At 45.2% G+C, this 14,652-nt stretch overlaps 1 protein-coding gene and 1 non-coding gene across 7 annotated transcripts; one reads left to right on the plus strand and one right to left on the minus strand.

Annotated features, from left to right (window-relative positions):
* Positions 1 to 989: 989 nt before the first annotated feature.
* On the minus strand, positions 990 to 13,557 carry LOC117840517 (probable NOT transcription complex subunit VIP2). Of its 6 annotated transcripts, XR_011898979.1 has the most exons (17): positions 13,349 to 13,557; positions 12,457 to 12,556; positions 11,696 to 11,801; positions 11,443 to 11,606; positions 10,906 to 11,266; positions 10,097 to 10,303; positions 9,921 to 10,022; positions 7,003 to 7,088; positions 6,851 to 6,928; positions 6,324 to 6,743; positions 5,997 to 6,049; positions 5,863 to 5,904; positions 5,283 to 5,427; positions 5,113 to 5,198; positions 4,942 to 5,029; positions 4,584 to 4,831; positions 4,076 to 4,322 (listed from the first exon to the last, which is right to left on the minus strand). XR_011898979.1 is itself a non-coding variant. In XM_072295657.1 (12 exons), the coding sequence occupies exons 2-11, from the start codon at positions 12,472 to 12,474 to the stop codon at positions 6,175 to 6,177; spliced, it is 1,557 nt and encodes a 518-aa protein (XP_072151758.1). In that variant the 5' UTR covers positions 12,475 to 12,556; positions 13,349 to 13,557; the 3' UTR covers positions 5,997 to 6,049; positions 6,137 to 6,174. The 6 variants fall into 6 exon arrangements, 3 of the variants coding, with proteins under 3 accessions (XP_072151760.1, XP_072151759.1, XP_072151758.1); XR_004637025.2 differs by lacking the exon at positions 4,584 to 4,831; XR_004637030.2 differs by lacking the exons at positions 4,584 to 4,831; positions 10,097 to 10,303.
* Positions 11,696 to 11,773, plus strand: LOC117841799 (small nucleolar RNA snoR35). The gene has a single exon (XR_004637381.1). It is a non-coding gene; the product is annotated as a small nucleolar RNA snoR35 (small nucleolar RNA).
* Positions 13,558 to 14,652: the final 1,095 nt, after the last annotated feature.

Genomic DNA, 14,652 nt, shown 5'->3' on the forward strand with positions numbered 1-14,652 from the left:
TTTTTCAGGTTGCCAGTGCGTGCCGAACCTTCGTACGCCTCATCGGCGAGGTCGTGGATGGCGCCCTTCATCAGAACAGAGGCAGAGTCCGAGGCCAGGGATTGCAATCGTGGCCGAACACATCCGCGCGCGTGCAGGCCGATCCTTCCCAGTTCCCACGCCCGCATCGCTTGCTCGTTACTAGCTAACACGATCGATCGGCGTGCCGGGACGCACGGCGCCGGCGCTGATGGTTGGCGTGGAATCTCCAGGTTGCCAAATCTACCTTCAACGCCAAAGTGGGTCCTCGTCAATTTCAGATAACTTACCATACCAAACAATCTATCTCAGGACAGAAGACGCAATCTCCTCGAGCTCCAGGATTTTCCATTGTTTGGCGCTGTGATGCTGTATGTACAGCCAATTTCACTGCCTAATTTCACGTTGCGTGCAGAAGCATAAACCTACATTCCTGCCTACTTTTGCGGTCATTGTCTTAATTCTGGGAATCGATAACTACGAACGGAACTATCATGTGCTCCCCTTTGAATTCAAAAGCTCCGAACTCCATTCTAGCTAACTCCATCAGATGTGTCGGCATGGCGCTGACTAAGCTCCATCAACAGTGGCAGACGGCAAGAAGGCTATGAGCGAGGATGACACGCTCTGGAATCTGAGGGACACCTCATCACCGTAATAGATAGGAGAAGCCAAAACTGTAGTGCTAATTCTTCACTTTGTCAATGCATGTTCAGAAACAAGTGCGGCTATAGACCCCTTGGCTCCTGGCTTGCATCTGTCATTACATGAGCTTCACCGCTATGACGATCATGCCAGTGGTGATGTCAAGTACACCAGACGAGTTCAAAGCTTCCAAACAGCTAAGTATGTAACCAAAAAGCAAAGAATCAGTTAAATATTGTTAATGCTGGCATGCTATCAATTTTTGGCACGTCGAACTTTGAATCGACCCTTTTGCGGTAAACGAACTGCGTATTTTCTAGCTGATCTAGTTGAATATGTTATGAATAAAAACACTAGTGCTAGTTACAAACTTGTATTCTATCTATAGAATCCATAAATATGATGGAAACTGGAGAATGTTGATACATTTCCTGAGATGTGAGATACAGAGATACTAACTTTTTTGGCGCAAATGTAACGAAATACATTACTTGTCCGCGTATGCTAATTGCAAAACAATGCTACATCATCAAGAGCAGCAGTTCATTCTCGCAGCATCCGCTTCACCATCTCGAGCGTCGGCGCGAACCTGGTGGTGTTGAGCCGGATGTTCTGCTCCCGCCAGTACAGCCTCGCGTTGCTGCCGTTCCTGTAGAACACGTCGGGGTCGGTGATCACCGGGTGCTCCTTGCCGTACTTGTCGTACAGCGTGCTCTCCTCGGCGGCGACACTGTACGAGACGTGCCGGATCCCCATGTGCGCCGCCGGGGCGCCGAAGAACCCCTCGCCGTAGGGCTCCATCTTCCCCCACGGGATCACCTGCACCACCACGGCACCCGTGCGCATGAACACCATGTTGGTCAGCCCGGCGCCGTGCGCCCCCACGAGCGAGTCGCACGCGTCCACCTCGCGCGACACCGCGTCCATGCCCGCCGCCGCCGTCGGCTCCATGCGCACCGCCTCGAACCCGGCCCGCTCGATCGCGCCGACGATGGCGTCCTCGTTCACGAACCGCCGCGTCGATCGCCGGAGAATGATCATGAGCCGGGGCTTCTTGCCGCCGGACGATCTCCATGGGAGCGGAGCGGTTGGTGGCGGTAGGGAGTAGGCGCCCCGGACGAACAGGCGGAAGGCGCGCATGTCGTAGTTGTTCGGGGCGCGCGCCGGGTCGATGTCGAAGTCGCGGTGGCCGCGGAGGCCGACGATGAGGTGCGGGTAGCAGCGCACCTCGCCGTCGGCGTCGAGGTCAACCACCTCGTACTTCGAGAGCGCCCCGAGGACGCGCCGGTACTTGCTGAGGAACCAGGCCTGGGCACCGGTGGCGACGAGGTCGACCTCGCCCCCGAAGGCCCGGGCCGTCGTGAAGAGCGGGACCAGCACGTCGCTGAAGGCGTGCCAGTAGTTGAACGTCAGGCCGCCGAGCGCGAACACCACGGCCGGCACGCTCCGGCGGACGGTGCAGTCGGGCGCCTCGTGGAGGCTCGACAGGTCGAGGGACCTGACGGTGACCTCGCGGACGCCGATCATCTTGCGGGACTGCGAGCGGATGCTCCAGGTGGCTGCCGCGGCGGTGGCGAGCTGCGACGGCGGTGGGATGAAGTAGACCGACGACTTGTTGGCGCCGCTCGCCGTGCGCGCGTCACCCCACATCTCGCAGCCGTCGTAACGCCGGTCGGAGAGGTCGCAGATTGGCTTCAGAGGAGGTAGAACGGAGATCGGTGCAATTTCTTTACCTGCAAATGAATGCAGAGAAATTTCTGAAAATAAAATTAAGCTGTAATGGCAAGCCACTGTAAATTGCTGAGGAGAAGTGCATGTGAATGAACCAGTGGAATTTTTAGGAGAACTCGTGGCTTCTTTTTCCTGGGCCTGCTTTGTGGGTGCTGGAGCTTCTGCTGACATATCGGCTGTAAAATCTTCGGCAAAATTAGCCAGTGATCATTCTTCAGATAATGCTGAAAGCTATCGCATCAGCATACGTAATTTTGCTCGGAATGAATTCAGAAGAAGCGAAATCTCTTCGAACATGACTGCGATTTGTGTGTGCCGCAGCCATGCACGATGAACTCAACTGGACTGGAGGGCGAGAAAACATTTGTCTAGAGTGAGACTCACCTAGCGGCGGCTGTGCAGGACCGTTCGTCTCATCCGCCCGCGAACCTGCACCGCCGTTTCCCGGCGAGCCCCGCAAGAGAACTTCGATAATTCAAAACAAGGCCGTGATGATCGAGAGTGTGAGAACCAAGCCATACATCATGACTCTGACAAGTTTGGCAATTTCCTAGAGCGGCTCACCGTTAGCGCCATGGAGCGGGAACTGCGGCGGAACAGAGAACAAGACCACCGCCCCGACGAACAGGCCGGCGAACACCCCGATGGCGAGCTTGCTCTCCGCGAGCGCCGGCCATAGCTTCGTGAAGGCCTTCATTTGAAGTGGAAGCGGCGGCAGCTGGTTCTGGTTGGCACGACCGGACTCTCCCGTTTCTCCTCCTCAAGAAACGGCTTCGGCTCCTCGGAATTCTGTGCTCGTTGACTCGCTCCCAGGGAATTCTGCATTTCGGGTCATGACCCATGACTACTGGAGAGCTAATATTGCCATTGCAGTGCACGTCTTATTTCGAGTAGTTTCGACAGCTCCGCACGTACTGCAGCAGAGCTAATACTACTTTTGTAATGCTTGTCAGCTTGTGAACTTTGGTTGCTGGATCTGGCACATGAAATCAGAAACCATTCGGGGCAGAAAAAATGATAGATACCAGACTGGCAAATCCATCCTTTTCTTCTTTGCGTGCATTACCACACCAGCGCAGAAACAGACCACTTGACCTCTCAGTGTTCAGCCTTGCCCAGAAGTTCAGCATGCACATCAGATGCTATATGTAGAGGCGTCATGTCGGGTCTTGAGGTCGCGGAAACTTCTTCCCCATAGGACCAGATGACTAGATAACCCATAGACCACGCAACTCTAGTGCCAAAACAGCTCCACCTGACAAAATTCAGCTCTCTAGGAAATCGTGTACGTGTTCCAAATCACCGTTGGAGATTAATTCAGGGGTATTCCGTGACCGTAAGCCGGGCATTGACAACTCGAACACTAGCCGACTGTGACCCGCCCGACCCCCGGTGACCACGGCAAGCAGACCGACAGACACGTAAATAGAAAAAAAGTATGAATCTGAATACGTCCATGCACGAGGCAAGAGGGGAATGGCCACCCCATTCTCCCGATAGTTTACATACCTACCTGTCGATGACGCCAGGTGCTGGGTGGCACGGAAGCTCCGGGCCGATCGAGTCGGTTCTCAGGGCCAAGGGTCAAGGGATAACACAACACGACATCCCGTATTTTCCCACTACCCACCGTGTTCTGCGATGTCCAGTGGACACACCTCCCGCACCACAATACTGAACATTGTGCAGAGCAGTGAAGTTCCATTGTGAAGAGCAGCCGTGTTGTCATTTGAGGCGGAACTAATCCTGAACATTAGGAACCTTTACAGGGAGTACGCACTCCCCACGATCAAAAAAAAAGAAGCAACATTCGCTACCACTGGTTTAGTATAATTACAAGGGCTGTCAGCTGGACATCCCCCCACTTCTGTTCTGCAGCCTCCTCACAGCAGATCAGAACAACCTTTTAGTTTGAGTTTCTCCCCGTCCTGTCCAAGTGAAATGAGCGAAGGCACAAGTTATGCTCAAATTGCACCCAAAATTAACTGCAATCAACTCACTTTTTCTCATAAACAATCAACAGACCAAATAATGATTAGATAAGATGAAATGCATGATTAATTGTGCTTACATGTAATAAAAAGCAAATAATCACTTTTTTGTTCACATAAAAAAAGATGCCAACTGGTGCTGCATCTTTCTAAGAAACATCAAATTGAACGTTATGATAGACAAAGAAAGGGATACACCTTGAGCGAGGTTCTGTTTCACTGCTCTATGCCGTTGAATTTACTGATCATCCAGATTTTCTCAGCCGCTTTAACCCTACTCCACCTGACCAACGGGGCACCATTAACCGCCCCCACCCCTCTCATCACCACCACATTGGATGACACCCACGCCTGCCACCAAAGCAGTCCCCTTCCCAACCCGCCGGAATCAGGTAAGCCCTCATCCCAATACCTAAATCCCCTAATCAAACCCATAATACCTAGCCCTTGGAACAAAAGCTTTCCGTCATTCCATTTTGCGGAATACTGATACTGATTTTTTTTTTAATTCTGGTGATGGGAAGATATGCATGACCTAAGTCATCTTAGACTTTACCTTAAGAGTTAGGTAATGATGCCCTGATGTGAATATGAGCTTTGTCCCATCCAGCTGGGACAAAATTGAGTCGGGACCAAGGAGGTACCTGATAAAAATAACAATGGAATCATTATCTAATATGGAAGGAACACCAAACAAAAAAAAAACTTGGTTTATGGGAAGTCTTACCCAGAAATTTTTCATCTAACATTTTGCGCTACAGAAGGCAGCGCTGGCCTTTTCTCTACCAGCTCGTATTGGAGAAGAAAGTTATCCTGCAGAAGGGCAAGATGAACTGTAATTAGCAAGTGCATTGGAGATGCTGCATATTCATTCAGTATAAGTCAACATGACCAAACCTTACGGACTGTATCCCAAATCTGTGGGTCAAAGCGACCATAAGACCCACGTTCATAGAGAGGAGTCTTGACTAGAGGCTCCACATTTGGGATTCTTGTGAACCATGACCGTAATTCTTTATGGTAAAACCATCCTCGATTACATCTGAGAACAGAAATCAAATATATTTTACAATTTACAATACACAGGTACATAAAAAAACCTAGTTTAAGCTCTGTTTGGTTTAGCTGAGCTGCACTAGGCTGTCAAGTATGGCATAAGAAGGTAGCTTTTGGCAAATATAGTAAGATACCACTGCTGTTATTCAATAGAAGACAGAATGGAATATAATGCATGGCTAATCTCTAAAATAGCTAAGCTTAGAGGAAAACTTAAGGGAAACATTGCGATGCTATAGAGAGACTCATCGAACTTGGAAAACCATCTACACAACCAATATTGTAACAAGTGGAAACTTCATTGACTAAACCAATATTATAACAGATGAAAGTGTTCAGGAACATTAAAAAGCAAGGAGCACGCAAACTCAGATAACTATAACACAAGGATATGTAAAAGAAATGACAGCCATGTACTCACAGTTCATAGGCAGCATATAGCTGAGCTTCATCCTTTGGCATGCTGCAAGGGGAAAAAATATATAATTAGCTTAAAATGTGGTGACTAATGACGGGCCTAATACAATCAGATAGAGCATTTTAAGGTATAAGTACCTGTAGAAGATGTAAAACAGGGTTAACATGTGAAGCTTCTGAAAAACTAGGGGCTGCAGCAAGAAAGAATTTGTTACAATATGATACCAGACCCATCAACAGAAAATCCAAGGGGTTATATCATATAGTGTAGTTTTAACCTATAGAAGATGTAAAACGGTGTTAATATGTAAAACTTCTAAAAAAGTAGCTGCTGCAACAAGAAAGAATTTGTTACGATATAATATGAACCAGACACATCAAGAGAAAGTTCAAGGGGTTATATCAGATAGCGTGGTTTCAAAAATCTTGCTAATCCAAAATAGCCTGCAGATATCAGGGCCTTACCTGTAATGGTGAAGATTGCTCGGAGAAGTAGCAAGCTGGAATATGAAAATCAGGATCCCCTTTTGCTGGCTCATTTGACCAGGGTGAGCCAAATGTCTTGTATAGATTATCAGGTGAATTCAAGTTCAAACCCAATGTTGTTAAATCTATTCCTAAAGCAAGAGATACTAATTCAGCATCATTCATCCTTATAACTCCCAGTAATCCTAACAAGCCATATGGGTCAGGTGGTGACGGTCCACCCTGAATCTTTTGAATCTGATCCCGAAATGAATGTGCAGCTGAAGGCATCTGCTGCATCCTGAAATGATTTTGAGTCTGTGGTTGCTGGTATTGCTGCAGAAGTTGATCATATGATGCCAAACTAGGAGTTTGACTGAGTGGTCTTAGTCCAATATTTTGGGTTCCAGCATTCTGGACCTGATAGAACATAATTGAGATTACTACCATGGTTCAGTAAAGGAGCATCAAAGTTCAATCATGAGGTTAATCAGATGGTTGTGTTAGGAAAGTCCTAGCATACTTACTGAATTAGCACCTTGCAGGTGTTGCTGACGATTTGGTGGGTAGCTACTTCCTAAATTAAAGCCAACTGACCTTGCCATCTGTGTAGATGTGCATATTATGTCAAAAAGGAATCAAGGGAAAGATTATTCAAATTTCAGAAATAAGAACCCACAGGATACTGCTGTGTTTGCATTACGGGCACATTCTCGTGAAGTTGTTCCTTATGATGCAACTCCATAGCATAATCTGAAGAGTTACCTGATAACATGAGAGGCTATTATATTGTCCAACTTGTTAAAACGGAGTTAGAAAAAGATGATTGCATTAAGGTAGTGCAATGTCCATAAAAACAATGTTTGAATCAATAGAACATAAGAGAGTGCAGGTTTATGAAGCACTCAGGCACCAAGCTTCTCACGGTGGACCGGTTAGAGCGTTGAACTCCAAGGGTCGTTGAAACTCCCATCCTGACCCGGGTTCGAAGGACGGCACCTTCTTAGAACAAAGCCCGGGGGAGTCTCCTCCCGTGGTCGTGTTTTTTTTTTTTTGGAAGCACTGAGGCTCTGATGAGCAAGAAACAGCTTAAAAGGCAGGTTTTTGGATAGCAACCATTCAAGAAAGCTAACACAATTGAAAGAGTCACTATGTGAATTGACCTTTGATATGGCAAGTTCCAAAACAATCAGCCCTTTTTACGGAAAATGATTTAAAGGCGAAGATTAGATGCAATCAACCAAGGTGCATGTTTTTCTTAACGAAAGGAAAAAGGCTGGCAAAAATTGGGCCAAAAGTAAGACCTTACTGCAAAACTTTCTTTTCCTACATGTATTATCATTTTGGTGCATCACAAAAGACACAACAAAAAAAAGGGCTGTGACACTTCAGACAGTACAGAGCTCAAGGTATGTATTCCCAGCTAAAAGGGTGGCAACATTGTGTCAGTAGCAACTGCATCTCATCATTAGGAGGTTTCTTTAGCGCTATTTTGCTTGAAATGGCCAGGTCTCATGAGAAGACTAGAACATCTCTGGATGCTTCAGGTGCTATACCTCATAATGGCCTGATTTACCTTCCATGTCTAATATGGATTGTAGTGTAGCACTCATGTCGTTCCCATTTACAAGCACAACATGACAAGATCATACAATAAATTATCTGTGTGAATTGTGAAAAGATGATTCCCAACATCATTCAAAAAAAAAACTCAGGAGTTATGTACTCAATTTGTGTTCTAGCTAGTGTCCAACAATGTATTGTATATACAATGCAGTTAGCCAGCATATCAGGAACTTGTTTTTATCACTCGAATGCTGACAGGACAGCAGGATAACAGGCTGGCTGGCATGTACACACAAGTTGGCGAGTTATAAATTATAATTGAACCGTTTGTTGATGAATTTCCCCTTATTGACCATCAAACAATGATGGTCCATGGTAATTCCAGTTGACCATTGATTGATGAATAATCCCAATATTGACCCCTTCTTATCACCAATGTAGCACTACAGTTGTGCTAGCCACGTTTGTGATTTGGTTCCAAACCCAAACAAACCGCTAAACCAGCTCATCCAAACCGTATCTATGGTTTCTGCACAGGTTGAGCTGGATCAAAGCTTAAACCAGCTAGCCCGTCTAATCCAGGCAGCAAGCAGAAACATCAAGCCACCTATCAAGTCGTCATCACTCATCAGCCTGTGTTCAACGAGTCCGGCACAGCGCAACAGCTACCGCAGGCAGATGCATTGCAAGAGCAGCAGGGGATAGGAATGGCACGCCAAAGGAGCCATGCCGAATCGGCAACCGTGGCACTGAGGCTGATGCAAGAAGGCCACTGCCCCGGCTAACTCTTGGCCGTGAGTTATTGGACCTGACCTCAGGAAGCGAAGATCCTCACTACTGCTGTCTCTATTGGGAGGAATTTCTGAAATAAATGCTCTGCTCCTTTCTGTCCTGTGGCAGGCATCCTTCACTGGGTGAAAAAGCTGCTCTGTGATATTGGGGGAAAGCAGGAGGGCTGAGGGCACCACAGGGAGGAAAATGGAGGGAATCACACCATCAGGAAGGGCCAAGGCAGGTAGAGACGTTGTACCTGGTGACAATGGCGGCGAGCATCCCTGCCTGTGTACGTGGGTTGTAGTGCACTGGTTTAAACCGTGTAAACTAGTGAGACCAAATGTGGTCCTGTTGGGTTCGTTTTTTGCTACCAAACTGGCTAAACCCGTGAACGAACAACCCTAAGTCATGAAGTGCCCATTTTTTGGGTGGCAAGGTGGCGAGTTTGCCATTAAGAACCATTGACAATTGACATCATCTTATACCTTTGGTAGGTTTGCTGTCAACGCATGCAAATGCTCATCTGGATACTACTCGTGTCTTTCTATTCGAAGGATCTGTCAAAGTTAAGACTTTGTAAGCTACCCCCCTACATTTCAAATTAATAGTCACTTTACTTTTGTCCTAAGTCAAACTTCCCTAACTTTGACCAAGTTTCTGGAAAAATATATTAACATCTACAATACCAAATAAGTGCACTATCAAAACATATTTTATGGTGAATTCAATTAAACTAATTCAATATTGTACATGTTGATGCTTGTTCTATAAACTTGGTCAAAGTTGGGGAAAGTTTGACTTAGGACAAAGCTAAAGTGACCAGCATAACCTAAAGTTAGGGACCTAGTGCACTGCATCAACAAAAGATCTCACATCAAGATGGCAAAAAGATCTCACATCAATCGGATTAAGATGGTGAGAAGATCTCACATCAATTGCATCAAGATGGTAAAAATGATCTCACATAAAAAACATGAAAACATGGCAGCCTTCCGCAAACTATAAATAGTGAAGGAAATATGGAGTTCAAAACACAAGTCAGGACCATATTGTTGATTACTAAACAGTTCAGACGTTGCTCAACATAAGTACAAAGTAGCAAGAGCCAGTTTAACACCAAATTGTAAAAGGCACACAGCTGACGAAGGTCAAGGTTATAGTAACACAATCAAACAGACAATGCACCGCCATTGCCAAAATGAGAAAATCCCACTAAATCAACAGACAATTTATAGTAACAAATTTGATCGTAACAACCTTTGAATCCAGGCAAAGCCGGGAAGTCTTCATTTTGAATGCTGAATTCCTGGTTTTGTTGAACAATGGTATTAACACCAACTCCTTGCTTGCGTAATGATCCTGCAATTTAAAGAAATCAGCAAAAGCATCCTCCAAATCATAATAAGAAATATATTGGTTTCCAGCACTTTTACCATATTGTCCTTGTGGACCACCAGCGGAATTAGGTCGACCAGTCAATTGGGGAAAATCATTTATGTCAAATGGAGCAGTATCATTGGCATCATGCAACATACCCATAGAACTTAGAGAATTATTTCCGGCTTGAATTTGGTTCTGTGATAATGACCCTCCAGATGTTGGATATGAACTTCCAAACATATTTATCAACTGAGGGGATGCTGGTTTCAGATAAAAAAGGGGGCTGGATGAGACATGCACTCTGATATACAGATAAGTACTATGCACACTCCTTATTAACCATTTCACTATTATACAAAATAATAGAATACACAATTTTTTATCAGGATCCTTTTATGCTATATACATCTGAGTTACAAGAGTTGCCCTGCAGTACATGACAAGGAGAAAACTGGAAATGTACGAAACTTGGTTCAAGTGTTCAACTGAGGGAATCTTTCATGAGGCAGTACTTCTGCCTCTCACTTTATTTGGCTCATTGTCACAATTACAAAAACTAGCTCACAATTTGCTCTCTAGCACCACCTATTTAACCGAAGCAGAAGCTACATGCTGATACAAAAGGCTACAAAAGAAACTATATCTTTTGGCCATAATGGGGTGTTGGCTGTTTATTTCATATGCCCAAATTCCCGTAACTTTAAGAAAGCAAGTGGACAACCAACATATCAAAAATATTTTCAAGTATAGTTAAGCTACAACTAAACAGACGAGAAGCAACCAACAATGAAACATGAAGTCCATCTATAAAAAATAGATATTCAACATATTTATGGGGTATGTGTATTGTGTGATCAATTACCTTGCTGAAGCAGGCCATTCATAATCCTGCTGGATCCTTGCACATTTAGACTACCACTCGCAGCATTGCCACTCAGATTCATCCGTGATGCAATACTTGGCACAGATAAGCCACCAGAGCTTATATTTCTTCCAATATTACTTCCACCTACAATATTTCCTACAGAACTTGTGATCCGTGGACCCAAGTTTCCTAAAGATGGAGATACTGACATCCCAGGAACAGAATTGCGACTACCACCGGCGCCCAAGCTCGAGGATAAGCTTTGAATGTTACCACCAATACTCATGCTGCTACTAAATGCTGGACCTGCGCCAACATTCATCCCTCTACCACTGACACCAGAATGTGCATGTGGAATCTGCAACAGGACCAAATAATAAAAAATCTTGCTCCGCATGGATGCATAGAAAGAGAACACTGCGACTTCAACTTCAAAAATTTGGTCCTTGGATTCGATAAGGCACTAACATGAATGTATCCTTACCACAGAATAAGAAAAGGAACTGCAATATGAATTAAAGTGAGCATTAGGACCTGAGACATGGCAACCGGAAGGTTATTTGAAGTGAATCTCCCAGAAATGCTCCCTCCAGGTTGTTGAACCCCAGAGGATGGAAGGCCACTCATTGCACCATTCCTTTGTGCAAGTGGTCCAGGCATACTTGGAAGGTTGAAACTTCCATGAATGTTGTGCAAACCTTTGAAAATATCAGGAAAAGAAGGCTTTTACTTCATCAACATTGTGTAATATAACTGGACTAGCAAAAGTTTAGTATTATATGCTAACCAGAATGATGGAAGCCTGGAATTGATCCGGATTGACCCGAAAAGGATGCAGTAAATGGTCTTCCGGTTGAGTCCGTAAGATTTGACGCGGAACTATTAAGGTTTGACTGCAAAGGAAAGAAGAATTGAATTATATAAAAAAATATATAGGATACTAAGTTACGTAAACCTCAAGCAAAAGTGCAAGTCCATATTGAGTTAAGCAGGCTCCTAAAGATGTTCAAGTATGAAACGGCTATCAAAGAGTTCAAAGATGAAATACTCGTCTGCTGTCTACAAAAAGAAATGCAGCTAAACAAACAAACCAGTAACCTACCAAATCACAAAGTAATGATACCACTGTCATGATTTACTTGTTGATACAGTCTCCAATGCACAAATTGAGCATGAAAAAATTGCGGTGATATTTTGGTGTTCTTTTGTTGACAATTCCTTTCATAACTTTTAAGTGATATCCCTTTAAAATATGCCTAGCGATGGTTATGAAAGCTTGAATCTGTTCATTCAAGAATAACATATACTCTGGACCTAAGGTACTACCTCCGTCCCAAATTACTATTTGTTTTGACTTTTCTAGGTACATAGCATTTGATATGCACCTAGATATATACTACGTCTAGATACGTAGCAGAAGTTATGTATCTAGAAAAGTCAAAACGAATAGTATTTTGGGATGGAGGGAGTAGTAAACAAATAGAAACATACAACATGAATACATAATGATAGCAAGAAAGAGGCATGTACAATCGTGTAAGTACATACATTCAGCAAGCCTGACATTTTGGAGACAACAACAAGTGAAGAGTCAGGAGTAAATGAAGATTATCCACCAAAAATGCATAATGCAGCAAGCTCTTCCAATCTGAAACAGAACGGGGATATGATTGTAAGTAGCCAGTACAATAAGGAATCCTAGGAAGATGACTAATATTTAAACAAGTTAAACAATAGCAAGTACAGCAATGAAAGATACCACTAATCAGTTATTAACTTTTCAATTGAAATGCCACATCAACAACAACGGTAACAAAAAATTTTAATCCCAACTGGCTAGAGATGAAAACCAACATGAACAACCAAAAAAAAGAGAAACTTCTATAAAAATATAAAAAGGCTCACTTTAATCGCCAGGAAAGGATAGATGCAACAATGTAAGGAAGTTACTCAGAAACTGAATGTTACTTCTCACAATATCTAAACTGCAGCATAAATCAGCATCGTATGAAAACGTGCCAAATTTTTTATCAGCCCGGAATAGGTACAAGAGTTGCAAGCCTGATTTCTGGCTTTCTGCTGTAAACCACCGCGACTGCATTCCAGAATAACCTGATCAGCACAACAAGACAGCAACACACTACACAAAGTATACCCTGAAACTACTGAACCCCTAGAATACAATCCCATTCCCTCGATTCAACCCTGCACGCACGAGCACGCCGATCTCAATATAACACACGTCCACAAATGGAAGGCAAATTCCAGCAAGCGCATAACACAATCCCACTCCATACAAGCAATCGCTGCACGGACGAACAGGAACACACGTAGAATCAAATCAAAGGACGCGAACAGTGCGCGAAGGAGTTGGATGGGAGCGGAATCGCGGAGGCTATGTCGGGGAAATTAGGGCAAAGCGGGGCTATGGCTTGCTCACCGATGGGAGCCCGCGCCTGTCACGCGGGAGGAAGAAGATCGGGTTCCACGGCGGCGGTGGCGGCGGTGTGCGCTGCGGATTTTGGGGGATGTGGAGCCCCTGGAGGGGCAGAAGGGCGGCGTCGGCGACGGTGAGGGGATGGTAGCTGACGCGGAGAGGCGACGAGGGGAGCGGAGGGGAGGACAAAAGGAGGAGTGGGGGAGCCGTAGGTGGGTTTTGGACTTTTGGTCCGTTACATTGGACTTTTGATCCTTAGGAGATCTGGGCTGTGGGCTGTGGGCCGGTACTTGGTAATGGACTTATTTTGTGGCGGCTGTGGGGGATACGAAACTAAACGGGCCTGATCTGTTGCCTTCGCTCGTTAAATTGCAGCACTGAGGTATTACAGTTTTATTACTTACGAGTTACTCCCTCCATCCTGCATATAACAAAATCTATAAATCTAAAAAAATAAATTAAGGACTAATAATTTGGGACAGATCTCAAGAGAACATGCTCGTAGCGCAATCGTACAGTAGCAGTCCGTTGAGCGTCCGGTCAAGAGTTCCGACTCCCAGCTCGTAGGCTTGGCTTGCTCCAAATCTCTTGTATGTATATATTGGATGCCCATGTCGATCTCACTAGTCACACGACTACGTTCGTGATATCTTGCTTGGATGGTCAGAGCTCCTGAGGATCTATTTGGTTTCCTAGCTTAGGTCCTGGACATATTTGTGCAAAGCACATTCTTGGTGTTTGGTTATTCGGTTAGCCCTCTAGCCAGGTCCACCTAATGCGAGGAAGACCATCAAGCCTGGTTTCGTGGACACACAGGAATAGTTGGACCAGGCTTTGTACAAGGCATCAATGGTCTAATATCACGATGCGTCTCACCCCTCTAATGTGTTACCGCTAACCCACCACCGCAAAGAGGTTATCGGAGATGCTTGCTTCGCCACCACCAAGACATGAGCGCGGCGGCTCCTCCCTCTCCCTCCTAGCCCTTCTAGTACCCTCTTTCTCTTATCAGCTGTTGCCTCTCCTCTCCTCTAGATGTACCCTCGTTCTCTAGATGTAGGCCACCACCAACGTTGTTGCCTTCTCCGTATCGGCCACCTCCCCTAGCCTGATCTGTAGCTACAAGAGGCGTCTAGATTGTTTGATGCGCCTTTAGCTTGCTTCCTCTATGACGATCCCTCTGCATGTTATATTAAGTCAAGCAATATTATGAAGAGGTCTGCTTAAGTTGATTTTTTACGTATCAGGTAGTATAAGTGGTGGCAAATGAGAGGTAAAAATTTTTTGCAAAAAACATGAAGAAGCAT

Source organism: Setaria viridis, chromosome 1, assembly GCF_005286985.2.
Source record: "Setaria viridis chromosome 1, Setaria_viridis_v4.0, whole genome shotgun sequence".
NCBI lineage: Eukaryota > Viridiplantae > Streptophyta > Magnoliopsida > Poales > Poaceae > Setaria > Setaria viridis.